The sequence below is a fragment of the Lygodium microphyllum genome, chromosome 6 (genome assembly GCF_053477565.2).
Source record: "Lygodium microphyllum isolate KBCC chromosome 6, Lygodium_microphyllum_v1.1.10, whole genome shotgun sequence".
Taxonomy (NCBI): domain Eukaryota; kingdom Viridiplantae; phylum Streptophyta; class Polypodiopsida; order Schizaeales; family Lygodiaceae; genus Lygodium; species Lygodium microphyllum.
The window spans coordinates 36,940,785-36,957,081 of NC_141140.1; the positions used below are offsets into that span (position 1 = coordinate 36,940,785).

A 16,297-nucleotide genomic window follows, 5' to 3' on the forward strand; every position below is an offset into this window, starting at 1 on the left:
CTCTCTCTCTCTCTCTATCTATCTATCTATCTATATATATATATATATATATATATATATATATATATATATATATATATATATATATATATAGTTATTTGTGGTTGTAGATAGACCCCTCGAATGTGGTATAAGTTGTTATTGAGCATGCATTGAATTGTCGGCACATGGGCCATTTGCTTGAGGCCGAGCTCCCCAAGATTGTGTGAACTCCATGTGCAAGTCATTGTTTGGACTTGCTCATGGAGGACATTGTAAAGCTCAAGTGGGAAAAGAGGGTGGTCTGTAATGCCCACCAATTGTCACCTTTTTCACAATAAAGGTAAAGGTGCTTGTGATGTATTGCGAGCAGGACTTGCTCATGGAGGACATTGTAAAGCTCAAGTGGGAAAAGAGGGTGGTCTGTAATGCCCACCAATTGTCACCTTTTTCACAATAAAGGTAAAGGTGCTTGTGATGTATTGCGAGCAAGCACACTTAGTTGAAAAAGCCTTCTTCAACTCGCTTTGCTTACATGTGGTTATTACTCAAGCGCCTTTATTAGGTGTAGGTCCCATCTTGCACCAGACAATGGTATTCACTCTATGGAATGAGTGAGATAAGCATGAGACAGAGGAGGCTAAAGCTATGCAACACTTGTGTCTCAATGATCAATTTTGGCAAAATTCTGTACCATTATCATTGTCATGACTCCCTTTTATAGGTTGCTACGTATGAGTGATTGCGAAAAGTCCACCATGGGCCTTCTCATTCACTTCTTTACAATGGTATTGGTGGAGGCATGTGCTTGCACAGTGATCACAAAGACACAGCGTGCATATGTTCTAGAGCTAGCAAAGAGGAGATGGGCATGGATGCATAAGCCCATCCATGGTTTTACAGCATTGGTACATTCGACCTACAAGTCACCAGTGATCATGGATGATAGAGAGCTCCATTTGGACCAACTTGCTTATTTGACTCGTATGGTCCCTCTAGATGATCACAATGCATAGCTAGAGGAGCTAGGATGCTATGCAGACCAAAGACGGCATACAGCTTTTGCTTCTTCCACCAATTGGAGGAGAGAGTCACTTGTGAAGCCTCTATTTTGGTGGCAAAACTTTGGATATACATTGGAGACCCTTCAATCTTTAGCCATAAAAGTCCTTGCTCAAGATTACTCTTCGCGTGCATATGACACAAACTGGAGTGCTTAATCTCTCATTCACACCAAGAATTGCAATCGTCTTAGCATATGATAATTACAGTGGCTAGTCTCTTGCCACACTAACTTGCGCATGATGAGAGCTATGATGAGCATGGGTAGTCCAAAGCAGATAAACACTTAACCATAAAATTTAAAACGTTTTGTTTTAAACTTTAAAGCTTATACTTTACAATTTAGACTTTAGCATTTACAATCTTATGTACATTGTGTACATGAATGTTGATACATTCAAGTTAACACGTAATACTCTTCGGAGTGTACATCAAGAGGTAGATCAGGGGGGAGAAGAAGATCTTTGCAAAGCTCTATAGAGAGCTTATAGCTGCAAATACTCGTGGCACTCGCAGTTAGCCCGCTCATGGGTGAGGAGTTCGAGTAGATGGTAGCAGAGGTATGGTCGTTCGGCGCCCTCCAACATCGAGGAGGGGTGGTTTGAGTGGCTTGCAAACATATGTAAGTCAGGGTTTTGGTAGCTCCCATCCCGTGCCTCATGATGGCATCCTCCCCTTTTGCCTACATAGCTGGGACCTAGGGAGCCATCATTTGATGATAATGGTAACCTCATCAATGGGGAAGCATGAAAGTGTCTCATCATCCAATGCCAAGGAGTCATATTGAGGCTCTCTAGATGAGCACTCAGATGGTTTTGATAATGATGATGATAATGATGATAGTGATGTCTCATCATAGATTCATAGATCTCTCTATTTTTTGATATACTATAATTATATCCACATGCCACTATGATCCATCGTCTATGTATGTACTAGACTCTAGTTGTATCAGATGTTGCATGCAACGCATGCGACCGCGAGGGCCATCCTTATGTATTGTAGTAATTGTGCAACTATGGCTACTTTGTTAGAGAGTGTGTTCTCTAAGATTATGTGGATTACATGTGCATCACATTGCTTTGATTTACTCATGGAGGATTTGGAAAAGATTGGATGGATACATGAACTCTTCAAAAGAGATAGAAGCATAGTAAAATTCATCACAAAGAGACCTAGAGTGCATGCTATATTTAGGGCAAATAGTGATTTAGATCTTTTGAAGACATTGGCCACTCGTTTTGCTTACATGTTCATTGTGTGAAGAGGCTTATTAGAGTTTGCTAGGGCCTCATGATAATAGTTGTCTCTAGGGAGTGGGCTACATGGCATGAGAGGCATCAGCCAAAGGCTTTGACATTTATCAAAAATGTCATGGCTCAAGCTTATTGGGACAATGCAACTGCATTGGTGAAATCTCCAACTCTTGTTTACACAATGTTAAGAATCACTGACATGAAGGACGGCACTATAGACTCCTTGTATGAGTATATAGCTAAGATTAGAGAGACGCTAGATAGAAACATCTTCTTCTTTCAAGATAAGTAAGTGTATCAATGACCATTCATTCAAATTTCTCTTCTTTAATCATATCTAGATCTATAATAACTTATCAATGTATGGGTTAACTTTTATAAATGATATAGGGTGCAAGATATTTGTGTAGTATGAAACAAGAGATGGGATTGGTTTCAGAACCAATCTATGCTATCGCACCTTGCTTACATTTTCTTTGGTGCAACGAGGATTAATACGCAAGTGAGAAGCTCGAAGAAAGGCTGCAATATACTGTAATAAGTGGGCTAGTCGAGATGTTTCCATCACTACCATGTGTTGAGGAGTATCTCCTCAAGTTTCATAGTCATACTCTCTCATTTGCAAGCCCCACTACAAAGTTGCGTAAGACAGCTTCAACGTGTGTCTTGGTGGGAAAAGTACAAAAATTCGCTCCAACTTTGACAAGTAAACAATGAACAAAAATAAGTATGTTAAACTTGTTCTTATTCTTTGCGTTAGGGTTTACCTAATACTTCTTGAATCCTAAATCCTAATCTTATTGGAATTTGGCAAAAAAGGATCGCTATTTTGTTCACTCAAAGAATTGTGGTGATAGTCCCGCTAAGAGAAGTTTGAGTACATGGGCTTTGTTTCATATCAAAAAAAGAAACAAGTTGAAGACTACCTAGCTAAAGAGATTAGTATTGTCATTGTAACTTGCACTTGATTGAGAATTCAACTTACACACTTGAGCCAAAGCAAAAGAATGTAAATGAGATTAATATAGTGAAGGACATTCCTACCATTCCAAAGGAGAAGATCCATATCTATAACATGCTTTATGAAGAATATCTACATCTACGCATCAAACACGGTCTGGCCATGCGTTCTCTAGAGTGAGCGCTCGACTTCGACGTATAGTTACTTCCACCTCTACAACTCTAGTGGCTTCTCAAATTGATGATGATGATATCTCCTCTTGCTCTACTAGTACTAATACTACCGATAGTAGACCTAAGGAGGTCAAGACAAGAGATGCCTTTGAATGATGTTGAGTGATCATCTTTAGATGATAGATCATACATGATAGTAGATACGTCATGATTCATACTTAGATAGATCATGATCATTTTAGTAGTTTATTCTGCAATATACTTTGTAGACTTGTTAATCATATTCATGGATCATTGGCATTTGGATGATGTATCATGTTACATGTATCTATTTTGCATGTCACTATTTTTTGACACGTGAATACTCTCTTTTTTGAGTCTACATGACATCAATGATAATATGAGTCTATGATTGTTTGTTGTTGACATCATCATTCATAGCATACTGCAGTTTTTAATATTAAGTTTTGAATCCCAATCTTGAAAGTTCTTGAAACTCACGGATTGTGATTTTACAATCTTATTGTCTTTGGTTATTACTAGTAAAATCATGTATACTCCTCAAATCTTTTCTAATGTTACATGTATGAGAAATTCAAGTGTTTAGGTGTAGAGGTTCAACTAACAAAAGTTATTATCCCTTGATATATATTTAATATTAAAATATGTCTAGAGGTATACATAAAATCCGTTTTCCCATTTCGCAATTTTGAAACGCGTTCCCATTTTCATGTTTTTGGAACTCCAAACAGCTATGTATCTTTCCTACATCTACCTCTATCTCCTATTCCTCTGCCTCCCCTCTCTCATGCCCTACCTCTAACTCTACCACTATCTCATGTTGATCTACTATAAGCTCCTCGGTAATATATCCTAGGCTCTCTAGAGTTTTTTGTTACTTGTCAAGTTCCCTAAAGTCCTTTTAGTATGAGTCTCAATCTACTATAAGCTCTTTGGTAATATATCCTAGGCTCTCTAGAGTCTTTTGTTACTTGTCGAGTTCTCCAAGGTCCTTTTAGTATGAGTCTTGAGTCAATGACTTAGTAGCAACTTGACTCTTGCTACTTGCCTAGCTCTCTGTTTTGTATGACACTTGACAAGTTATGAATACTATTTGAATTTGGAATTTGGATCCATATTTACCATTGCATACCTTGTCACTCTATCTAAAAACTAGTCTTTTGATTTGTATCATGGGTCATCATGTTGAAACTTGAAAGCAACAAGTTCAAAGTTTATATTTAAGAGGCTAACTATTAATTTCTTGTGTGCTTTTTAACAACCATATGACATCTGTACTTTGCAAAATCCTTGGGTGAGTTCAATACTGTTCTAAGTCCATGTACTGGACAGAACTTACAAAATGTACTTGACTTACCCTGATGCTCCCACACTGAAACTTCCATGTTCAGTATAAGATCACAAGATAGTGACAGTCCTACAAACGAAGTCTCTGAGTCACTTTCTTGTCCTCATTCTATTATATGCAGAAAGTATTGCATTGATGGTTAGCACTGTTGCTTAGGTCACAATTCATTAGGCCTAGTTCAGACAGTTACCATGGGTACAATCATCATGAATAAAAAGAGCACAATGTGAACAGCCACGCTAATAGAAGATGCTTCTTAGTATTTTTTCCCTATTACAAGACACACTTCACAAAGGTCATCAGCTTGCAGGCTGAAATCAGGCTTAGCATAGACATACAAGGCAGAGAAGCGCATGTATGCATGCATGGCTGTAAAGCCATGTGTATGGGTAATCATACAAGGAAGTGACATCAATTTTCTCCCTCCGTAGATTTATTAAAGCATACAGGCAGCCCTAGCCATGTACTAACAGCTAACTTTGGATATTCCCCCAAACAGTGCCTAATCAAAGCATACAGGCAGTCCTACCCATATACCAACACTAGTGAAAACATTCAAATGACTGAACCATTTTCCCCGCCATTTAGAAGTGCTACTCGAAGGGTTGGGGAACATGTTTTTCCCTAGATCACCCTTAGATAACAAATCGAGAAGAAAATGCTTTTAAATACACGTGCAGATACCAGAGTTCAAACTGATGATATGTTTAAAACAGACCTACCTAATGTCTCAATATACTGGGAAAATGGTCCAGTCCGAGAGGACATCATGCTCGAGATGTATCTCCTGCATTGGGTGAGATATGTTATCCAGCTTTAGTACAAAAGAAAAAAAGAATCAATCACATTCTCATTCTACTCTCTCTCAAAAATGCAAACAAAACAGCATATGCTTCCAAATGTCTTGATAACTGAAAAAGTAAAGAGCATCAAAGTTGAGAAAAGTAGAGCAGTGCAGTAGTAAGATAGTTGTAGATGTATGACAGATCCAATAAGTAGCATTCCTCAGACAACTGGTACCAAAGATACGCAGTTCGTCTCCTTCCTTCTGTTCCATTCCTTAAGGTTGATCAACTTGAGTACCAATATGTGTTTCATGAGACTCATTTGGAGTATAATCATAAATTTGAGAGCAAAACTACTTTGGCATGACTTTGAAATTATAAAGACAGTTAACCCCACTGACCTTTAACCAGTCGTACAACAAGTTAATGAATATTTCAAAACCACTCATTAACCATACACATTATGTCCCATGAAGGAGGACAGCCAAATACTTGCAGTAAATTAATGTGTTTTCAACTAGCAATATGCCATTTACGTGTGACCATTCAAAATCACTAGTGAATAAACTCACTCAGTGTCAGCAATCCACATATTTATTCTGTCATCTCCTAGTTGCAAAATTTTCATGATTGTGATGACATCTCCAGCACCCAGTCAGGCTGCTTATAATGGGCAGCAGCAGCAGGCCGGCCCTCTTGAGCAGCAAGTTGGCCATACGTACATCAGTCCTCTTGAGCAGCAGGTCAGCCATACTTATGCCTCCTAGTCTATATATAGGCTACCACTCCAATGCTTCCCATATCATCCAGCTTTTTCCCTCATCATTGCCTATAGTCTTCACCATCTGCCTATCATTCCAACACCGTCACTGATGTGCCTTGGCATTTGTACAAGGGCTGCTTGTAATCAGCTCATCATTCCATTCAGTTTCGGTCTTGTTCCTTCATCATTCTTGGCTTCTTCTCTCAATGCTCTCTCTCTCTTTTTTTGGTAATAGGTAATTGTATTAATTACGAAATTGCCTATTTTAGGGTTGCTAGGCTGTCATCTCCTAGTTGTGAGCTCTTGTTAAAGTTTGATAGAGACATGGGAGCTCTGGCATTTTAGTGTGCATTTCTTCTGTTTTTGGCACTTTTTTTAATGTTTTTTAGTCGGTTTACACCCCCTTGCCAATGCTTACTTGCCCTTGGACTGCCCAGGATGCCACACCATTATTTGTTGGATTTTTATGTGCAGTTGGACTGCATTTATTGCAGTTCCATGTTATTTTTCAGCAGGCCGGCCAGAGGGCCATTTATGGCAGGTTGGCCAGATTTGGAGGTATTCAGCCATTTATAGCTGATCACACCTCACTTTGGCATTCATCTTCTGCAGGTTGCTTGTTCGACCCAGAAGGAAGGGGAGGGCCTGATGGTTTTTGTTTGGTTTTTTTCTCTCTTTTTTTGGGTTTGTTTTTTTTTGGGTCATCAGTCTATGATGAAGAACCCTATATTAGAAGAACCATCAAGTGGATCTTAGGAGACCACAGCCTCATCAAAGGTCACATCCCATGTCACCTCAATCTTTCAAGTCTTTGGGCTATAGAGCCAATAGCCCTTCGTGGTCGTAATGCAGCCCACAAAGATAAGCTTCTTCGACTTGGGATCGAGTTTGTGTTAGGTATGGAGCTCATGAAGATAGATCAACAGGCTATGGAGGGTAAGGCTCCATGTTGAGAGAGAGAGAGAGAGAGAGAGAGAGAGAGAGAACTCTTGCAAGTACAAAACAAGCTGAATAGATTAATGTGATAGTTTGTGATGAAAGTACAAGTAATAGGGCTTGTGTATGTAGGTTGAGGTATCCACCTCTATCTTTGACCCCCATTCGGGTCATAGGTGGCTAAACCTGTGACACGAAACATACAAGAAAGGAAAAATAAAAGATCTTACCTTGAAGAGACAGTGTCTACTCCCGTACATTGATTATGGAAAGGAGATACAGACAAATGCACCATGAGGAAGACCGTGACATGATCTACCGAAAAGTGCAATGACCCAAAGTAAGGCATGGTTCGGAGGTGCGTGTGCATGGCTCAAAGGCTGATTAAAAGTAAGTGTGGCTCAAAGCCACTAAACACATAGCTAGAGGCCAAATACATGGGTATAGCTTTCAAGATAAACTTAGAGGTTTGTGGTAAACAACCCCCCCTGAAATATAGCACCTAATAGAATCATAAAAGGAAAGTACAAATCTTTTAAGATCAAAATCTGGGCAGAGTACCCCACGCAATAAGCATTTGGAAAGGTCTTAACACATGCATTGGTATGGTCACTATCTAATTCCAAAACATATTATTTATTTACTTATTTAGGATTTGATTCAAAAATCATACTGATAGGATTCATCATTGCCAACAGACAATGACCGAATAGATACACTAAGGGCCTTATCAGCGGTGGTAGGTGGCTCGTTAGAGGCACAATCTGTGTGCAAGTAAGGCAGATAGCATGCTGACATGGCATGAGAAGAAGTGACAAGTCGTTGGTCTATGGTGGTGACTCTTCAAACATGACCCTTGCGAACACATGTCGCAGCCCGCAAAGCAAGAAGGTGCAACAGTAGGTGTCAGCAAGGCTGCCATGACTCGACAAGATGATAGGGCAGGTCAACCCAGCATTTCAAGGACCTAGTACAATTGGACATGGCAGCTCGCTTTTCTTCTTCTTCCTAATTATTGCTACTATTGTATTATGAACAGTAGGTCATGGAGTGTGCACACAAGTTGCAGCTTCACCAGGACGGATTAGATGCAATGCTATGATATCACTATTGGGTATGGAGCTCATGAAGATAGATCCAACAGGCTAGGGAGGGTGAAGCTCCATGTTGAGGGGGCATGCGCGCGGGGACAGGGGAGAGAGAGAGAGAGAGAGAGAGAGAGAGAGAGAGAGAGAAGAGAGAGAGAGTGCCACAGATGGCGCCGACTGCGTGCCCTGCCCTGCCGACTGGTTGACCGTCGCGACCTCCCTGCCGCCATCGCCATCACCTGCGGGACCCTGTTCGCGGTTCGCCATCGCCTGCAGGACCCTGTTCGCCATCGCCTGTGCCCCCGTTCGCCATCGCCTGCGGGACCCGGTTCGCTGTTCGCGACCCTGTTACCTGTTCGCCATCGCCTTCGCCTGCGCCCTGCCGCCCTCGCCTGCAGGCCCCGTTCGTCTGTGCCCCCGTCACCTGAGCCCCTGAGCCCCCGTCGCCTGTCAGAGCCCCCGTCGTCTGCGCCACCGTCGCCTGAGCCCCCGTCGTCTGCCCGCGTTACCTCAGTCGCCGTCGGCCTCTGCTCGTCTGCGTCCGCAGGTACGCGTCTTCGCCTGGATACCTCTGCGCGTACCCGTGAGCGAGACAGAGCTCGACAGAGAGGAGTCGCGTGAGCGAGTGAGGTCAGCCCCTTCGTCAGTTGTCCTGTCCGCCCTCTGCTCTTCGTCTGCTGCCCGCGGGTGCCTGCCCTCTGCATCTTGCGGTGCCACGGTGACAGAGAAAAGGGAACCCTAACCTGGCAGCACGTGACTGCAACCCTGCTCAGCTCTGAGATCTGATCTGCTCTTGTACAGAGAGAGAGAGCGAGAGAGGGAGAGAGAGAGAGAAGAGAGAGAGAGAGAGAGAGCCCTCCGGGACTTGCACAGAGAGAGAAAGAGAGAGAGTGAGGGAGCGAGCGAAAGCGAGAAGACAGCAGTATGGCTGGCCTGGATATGGAGTTTCTCGATCGGACGGTGGCAGCCCTTGGCCCTCATTCCGATACAGAGGAGCTGGAGGATATGGTGCCATGCACAGAGGAGCCGCCTCCGGGTTCTGAACTGCCGCCTACAGGCAAACGCTCCAAGCATACTTCAGACGAGCCAATGGATCCGCAGGACCGTTCCTATGCGCAGGTTGCCTCTGAACCTGTGGATTCGCAGGAAATTGACTGGGAACATCTGCTGGACTTTGCCAATACTCTGCTTGGCGATTATGTCCAGCATAATAATGAAACTTTCTCTACTGCGGCTGCGGATGATGTGCTGGAAGCCACGGTGGACCCAAAATCAGTCTTGCGGTCCTTCTCGGTGTTTTATGACCGTGCAGTTATACTTTTTTTCACCGGCAGGATCCCAATGCTCTCACATATTCGCCAATGGATACACCATTTACTGCAAGGGGAGTGTGTTGAGGAGATCTTCCTTGGACCTCGCGGCTTTTATGAGGTGCTGTTGAAATCGGAATCGCATCGAGCTGAGCTCCTGTCCAAGTTGCCACTATTCTTTGATCGCCGCTTAGTCCATGTGGTACCCTGGCGCCCTATGGCTGACTTCCAGCGTCTGCTTCAACGAGAATGCCCGGTGTGGGTGGAAGTGGAAAACTGTCCAGCGGTATACTGGCCATTGTTGAAGGACGCGATGGCGGTTGTGGGCACAGTGCTGGTTCCCCCGAGCCTCAGGGCGATGAACCGAAACCGTTTATGCATGCTATGAGATACGGCCAGGAAAAGGCCTGCGTGGCTTCGCCTCAATTGTTCAGGCATGCATCCTTTGCATTTTCGCCTCAAATGGGGCAATTTTGCCGGACACTGCTTTTCATGTGGTAAATTAGGGCATTTTGTGGCCGAATGCCCGGAACGGCAACTGTCTTCTAAGGAGGCGCAGGTTATGCAGCCCAAAGATGACATGGTGCTCGATGCCCCGGCACAGGAGACCCTTCAGCCACCTACTATCATGAACAAAGGCAAACAACAGGTCCGGGGTTTGGATCCTCCTAACACTGACTGGATTGAGGCACGACAAAAAAAAGGTAAAAAGTTGGACGCAGGCCTGGCAGATCCTGGGCCTCATGCTTCTCTGGATTCCGTGCGCACGTACACGCGCGCTGGCATTTGATGCAAAAGGTAATGTGATTACACCTTGGGATAGGTGTTATCCCCGCCCTACTCCCAAGGCAGTGGACTTCCCTTCTACCTCTAAAGCAGGTCGCCCGAATTCGTTTGCAGTATTGGCTGATTTTCTGGATGAGGGTGTCCTGGATGCCCTCGCGGAAAAGGTGCAATTGAGGCAACAGGCGCCTCGTTCCTGACTTCCTTTTTTGAAAATATATGAAGATTGCCACGTGGAATGTGCGAGGCATTTGCTCTCGCCATAAGCAACATACCATGTAGTCTGTCTTGCATGAGAACCAGTGGGATGTATTGTGTGCAGTGGAGCACAAAAGTCATGGTGAGGCAGGAAAAGTTGTGGATTGCCATGGATTCCGTCTGTTTTATGCAGGGACACCTGCTAAGCACTACTCGGGCGTGCTGATGATTGTCCATGAGAAATACCAGCCTGTTCTTGTTAAAAATGATGTGCAGGGCCGATTTCTGGTAATCGAAGTCTTATTTGAAGGAGAGATTTTATGGTTGCTGGGACTCTATGCTCTGAATGATCCCGCATCCCGACGGGATCTATGGTCGACTTTGCAGGGCTCCATGACACTTGGCCGCAGGGGGTTTTTGATGGGAGATTTCAATATGTGTGTGGACTCTTCTCAGTCCACCTCAGGGCATTCGGTCATGGATATGCCAGAAAGCCGGGTGTGGAACTCCTTTGCTTTGCACGTACTTAAGCAAGATCTTTGGTCGTGGCTTCACCCTTCTGTTTCAGGTTTCACTTTTCATTCCGCACAATATGCAACCACTTGGTCGCGATTGGACAGAATGTATATCATGCAGGGGGATGATTTTCTTCCCGAGATGCTGGAGATGAAGGTCTTGCAGCAATATGCATTGTCGGATCATTTCCCCCTCCAGCTTGAGATGCGGGCACAATCCATTGCACCTTTTATGCAGTTGCTGAATAAGCTCCCTTCACGCTTCAATTCCTCTTATTTGAAGCATCCAATTTTTCAGGGTTATATGCAGCAATTGATTGAGAGGTTCTTATTGGACTTCGCCTCTGAGGGCGTGGCTTCGTTCGCACGCTTGCTCTCTAATGTGGAGCGGGTTGCTCGGCAATATGGGATTCATAATGCCTCTCTTTGTCGCCGTCGTCGACATGCAGCAGAGGACTTATTGGCCTTGGTCCGTTCCTTGCTCCTGGACTCCCCAGATGATGATTTTCTGCTGTCCCTGGAGCGGCGTTTGGCCCATCTTATTCAAGTATTTAGCTTGAAATCTTATCAGCAGGCCAAGCTGCAAAACTTGACTGACACTTTGCAAGATAGTGCCTGCCAGTCTCATAAGTTCTTTCGCGCCTTGCATGCTTCTCCGGCTCGCGAAAATATGACTCGACTCCAGGATTCGGAAGGTCGCATGGTCACTAATCCGCAGACCATTATCAATATGTGCAGAAATTATTTTATGGATCTTTTTGGTTCTTCTTCCTTGCCGTCTAGCCAGGTTACGCATGCCCGCTCGGTCTTCTATCATCTGGTCCACCAGCAGGTTCCATTTGATATGCAAGCCACTTTGGAGGCGGATATTTGCGAAGAGGAGGTTATGGATGTCTTGTTGCACCTGCCTAAGGATAAAAGTCCTGGTTGGGATGGTCTCACTAATGAATTTTTTGAGCACTCGGCCACGCAGCTGGTAAAGCCATTGGTGGTCATGTTTCAGCAAGTTTGGGAAACAGGGGTCATGCCTTCTTCATGGAAAGAAGGCCTTATCAAACTGATTCCCAAGGTCCCTTCGCCGTCAAAGCTACAACACTGGAGACCAATTTCGTTGATGGGCGTGATGTATAAAATCTTTTCCAAAGTGCTGGCAAATAGGCTTCACAAGCACCTTCCAGCTATTGCGCACCCTCTCCAGTATGGTTTCATTAAGGGCCGCAACATTTTGCATAATATCTTAAATGTGCAAATGGCTATTGACTATGCGCGGCACTCCAATCAGCAAGTGGTCTTGATTCAATTGGACCTGGAAAAGGCGTTTGATTGTGTGGACTGGTCTTTCCTTGCAGATCTTATGTCTGCCATGGGCTTTGGTATCCGGATGTCCCGATTGATCTACACCATTAGTACTGAGGCTTCTTCAAGAGTTATGCTTAATGGTGGGGTTACAGAGCCATTTGTCCTTGCACGCTCGGTCCGACAGGGTTGCCCTTTGAGCCCTCTCTTCTTTGCCCTGGCGACTCACCCGGTCCTTTCAATGTTATCCTCCATGGCGGCTTCTGCCCAGCTGGCAGGGTTATCTCTTCCTTTGGGGCAACACTTCATTAGCCAATCTTTGGCTGATGACTCCTTTATGATTTTGCAGGCGGACAGGGACAACATTCGCAAGGCATTAGATGTTTGGACGCTCTTTGGTCAAGCCTCTGGTCTTCGCATCAATGCCTTTAAGTCAGCCATTCTCAGTTGCACGGAGCCGGATTTACAGTCGTTAGGCTGGCAGGGCCAGGTGGTTTCCCGTGGCTCCATTGTCAGGCATCTTGGATACCCATTGGGGATGGATATACGGCCAAAGGACCTGCTGGAGTGGATTTCACAAAAACTGGCCGCGAAGTTTATGTATTGGAAGTCGCAAGCCTGGCCGTTCCATGTCCGCCTCAAAGTGGCTCAGACAATTATGCTACCAATGCTGACGTATTTCCTGCCACTACTGCCATGGACGCCCACTACTTTGAAGGCTCTCACCCATCCCATTCGTTTCATGCTATGGAAGAAAGATTCACTGCAGGCAGGCATTTCCTGGATTTCATGGTCACATGCATGTACCCCTAAGCGCATGGGTGGTGGAGCTATTTTGGATGCAGAAACTCATATGCTGGCTCTTCGTTGGTCTCTTTTTCGTGCCATGTGTGTGGATCATCACCCGTGGACCATCATAGCCCGTTATTTTCTTGAGGACAGCGGCCTCCGCCAGGGTAACACACGGCTTCGGGCCTCATGGTGGCATGTCCTTAATGCTGACTCTCGATTTTCCAGTCCCTCTTCCTCTTTATTACTGCACTTGGTCGGCTCTTGGAAAGTGGTGCTCCAAAAGAGCCGTTGGCATCCTGTAGGGGACCGCCTGCAGACTAATTCTTTCCAGCTGGAATTGTTGGCAGTATCTAGATTACTTTCATGGGAAGATAAACATCAGCTCAGACCAAGATTTAATCGCATGGCCCGTTTGGGTGTGACTTCGATTGCGGATGCTACCCTTGCTACTCGCAATGTCCTCGCATCGTTTCGGACTGCTAGGAGACTTTTCAGGATCCCGCGCGGATACCGTGATTTATGGGGGAAGCTTTCGTCGGAACTTCAGGGTAGGCAACCCTTTCCTGCCCTGGCTATGGATCGCCCTTGGCAGGACTGGGACCTTGCAGGCCGGTTGACTCTGGAAAAGGCCTCTACTAATCAGGTGTATCATCTTCTTATTAAAGATCACCAATGGCTGGGTGTGAAAGCTAATACTGTTTGGGGCCTGCGGAAATCACTGTCATGGTGGCAGGCAACGCTGATGGAGGGATGGCAGAATAGGGTACCTTTCAAATGCAAGGTCTTTCTGTGGCGGGTCATGATTGGTGGTCTTCCTCTTGCCTCGGCCTGTCCAAGCGTCGAATCTCGAATGGCAATTGTTTCTTCTACACCACTACGGCGGAATCGGCCCGACATCGTTTTCTTTCTTGCCCGCTCGCCAAGAATATCTAGTCTCTCTTGTCCCAAATCTGGCGCACAGTGGTGGGGTCCTCACTAACTCCTTTCGATTGGGTTTTTGTGCGCCCAAAGTATCCCACGCCGCCACCGTTACATATGAAGATCTTATTTCCCTTTTTCAGATACTGGGGATGCTGGCACATTTGGACCACTCGAAATGCTTTTCTCTTTGATTCGGCCTCTAATGTACCGCGACATATTGCAAGGCTTAAAGGGCTCTTGCATTGGCAGCTAGATCTCATCAGGCACTCTGACTTGCTCCCCCGGGAGGATTTGCATTCCTGGCATTTGGCAATTGCCTCTGGGTCCTTGCCGTGATTGGTGTAGCCTTTTTAGTATACTAGTCCGGGGATTTCCCACACGTTGGCCTATGGCCCTCGTGTCTCTTGTACTTGTGTAATCATGTAATCTTGTACTTTTTTCGTAATTAATACAATTACCTTTTACGGAAAAAAAAGAGAGAGAGAGAGAGAGAGAGAGAGAAAGAGAGAGAGAGAGAACTCTTGCAAGTACAAAACAACCTGAACAGATTGATGTAATAGTCTATGACAAAAGTACAAAAAAAAAGAGAAAGAGAGAACTCTTGCAAGTACAAAACAACCTGAACAGATTGATGTAATAGTCTATGACAAAAGTACAAGTAATAGGGCATGTACATGACTCCTAACACCCCCTCTTAGATCCTAGATGTGGCAAAAGGGCAAAGGAGATGAAATCTGAGAGTGGCAAGAGTGCCATTGTCAACAAAGTCTATCGACGATGAAAGACAACTAAGGAGTAGGCCCCCTCTCCAGATGAAAGCTCGATCCAACACCAACATAGGCCAATTGGAATGGAGAGGACTCAAACAATCACTTCAATGAGGTCCAATTAGGCATCGATGAGCCAAGCCACCACTGATCTAGCCGAAAGAGGATAGCAAGGAGTTATCAAAGGCGTCAAAATCTACTAGAAAAGAGTAGCATGGAATGGGCATGCAAGTAGTAAGGGACGATGGCTTAGTGACAAAGGAAAGAAGCTATCACATGAGGGAAAGGCCTCTAAAAGGGTGCAATCCTAGAAGAAGCTACTCATGATCCCGAAAATTTCCCCTCTCAAACAGGAAGGGCCAGAGAAGGGATGCAAGGTACAAGGGAATCACAAGGGGAGATAGTGGGGGATGTGGTAAAACCTGTGAGATGAGTGGTACACAACTAGAAACAAGTGTGGCAATAGGAAGATGCCTCAAAGGGTCCTTCACACAGGAAAGGGAAATGGAGCTGATATGGTCCCCCTCTCCTGCCAACCTATCACAAGGATGGCTCTTGAAGTAGAATCCTCAACTAATACAGCTTGCTCAATTGAAGACAACTTTGAGTACTGAGTCTCATAAGGTCATGAATAGAGAGAAGCGAGAAGCTCAAGTCTAGAACATGTGGAATGGAGCTCAAAGATGGACAATTGGAAAATACAGTGACTACACCCTCCTATCAACGAAGATATGGAGCCAATGTCCTCAATGAGTCATACGACTTAAAGCACCGTTGTCGATGAGTTCCATATCAATGAGTCATACGACTTAAAGCACCGTTGTACAGGAGCTTCTTCTTGTACTCAGATCATCATTGTGTTCAGTTTCAGTCTTCTTCCTTCATTCTCTCTTCTTTGAGTTTATTGCTTATGTAATTTGCACTCACATCAAGATGCCTGTATAAACATGTGCAGCAAGATGCTTATGAATCAAGTATGAAGTATGTTTGAATATCAGAAGGATATGAACATTACCAATTCTGCGCTTTGCCATTCTCATAGTTTTTTATAGCGTCCTCCAGCTCCAAAGCCTCTCGAACACAACTTGTGTAATCACTATCAAGAAAATCAAACAACAGGACATTCTTTATCAATGCATGGACATACGACTTCAACAAAGCACAAACCTTCTGCCCCATCAGAAGATTCTTAATCAACTAGATAGAAACCGATGGAGTTGAACACTTTAGATCGTGATTTGCATGACTTCCAACAGATTTATTTTTTTTAAAAACAACATATTCTTAAATTTTTGCAAGCACACAATGGCAGAGAGCGTATGTACATATACATATCTTTTTGA

General features: G+C 44.4%; 1 protein-coding gene across 3 annotated transcripts in view; it reads right to left on the bottom strand.

Annotated features, from left to right (window-relative positions):
• LOC148034465 (LMBR1-like membrane protein) overlaps positions 1-16,297 on the bottom strand; it is a 76,728-nt gene that overhangs the window by 17,877 nt on the left and 42,554 nt on the right. For all 3 annotated transcript variants that reach the window (XM_087679406.1, XM_087679405.1, XM_087679404.1), the window contains exons 8-9: positions 15,970-16,050; positions 5,523-5,587 (exon numbers count right to left, since the gene is read on the bottom strand). In XM_087679406.1, the coding sequence (XP_087535532.1) occupies positions 5,523-5,587; positions 15,970-16,050 (146 nt within the window). The remainder of the gene's footprint in view (positions 1-5,522; positions 5,588-15,969; positions 16,051-16,297) is intronic.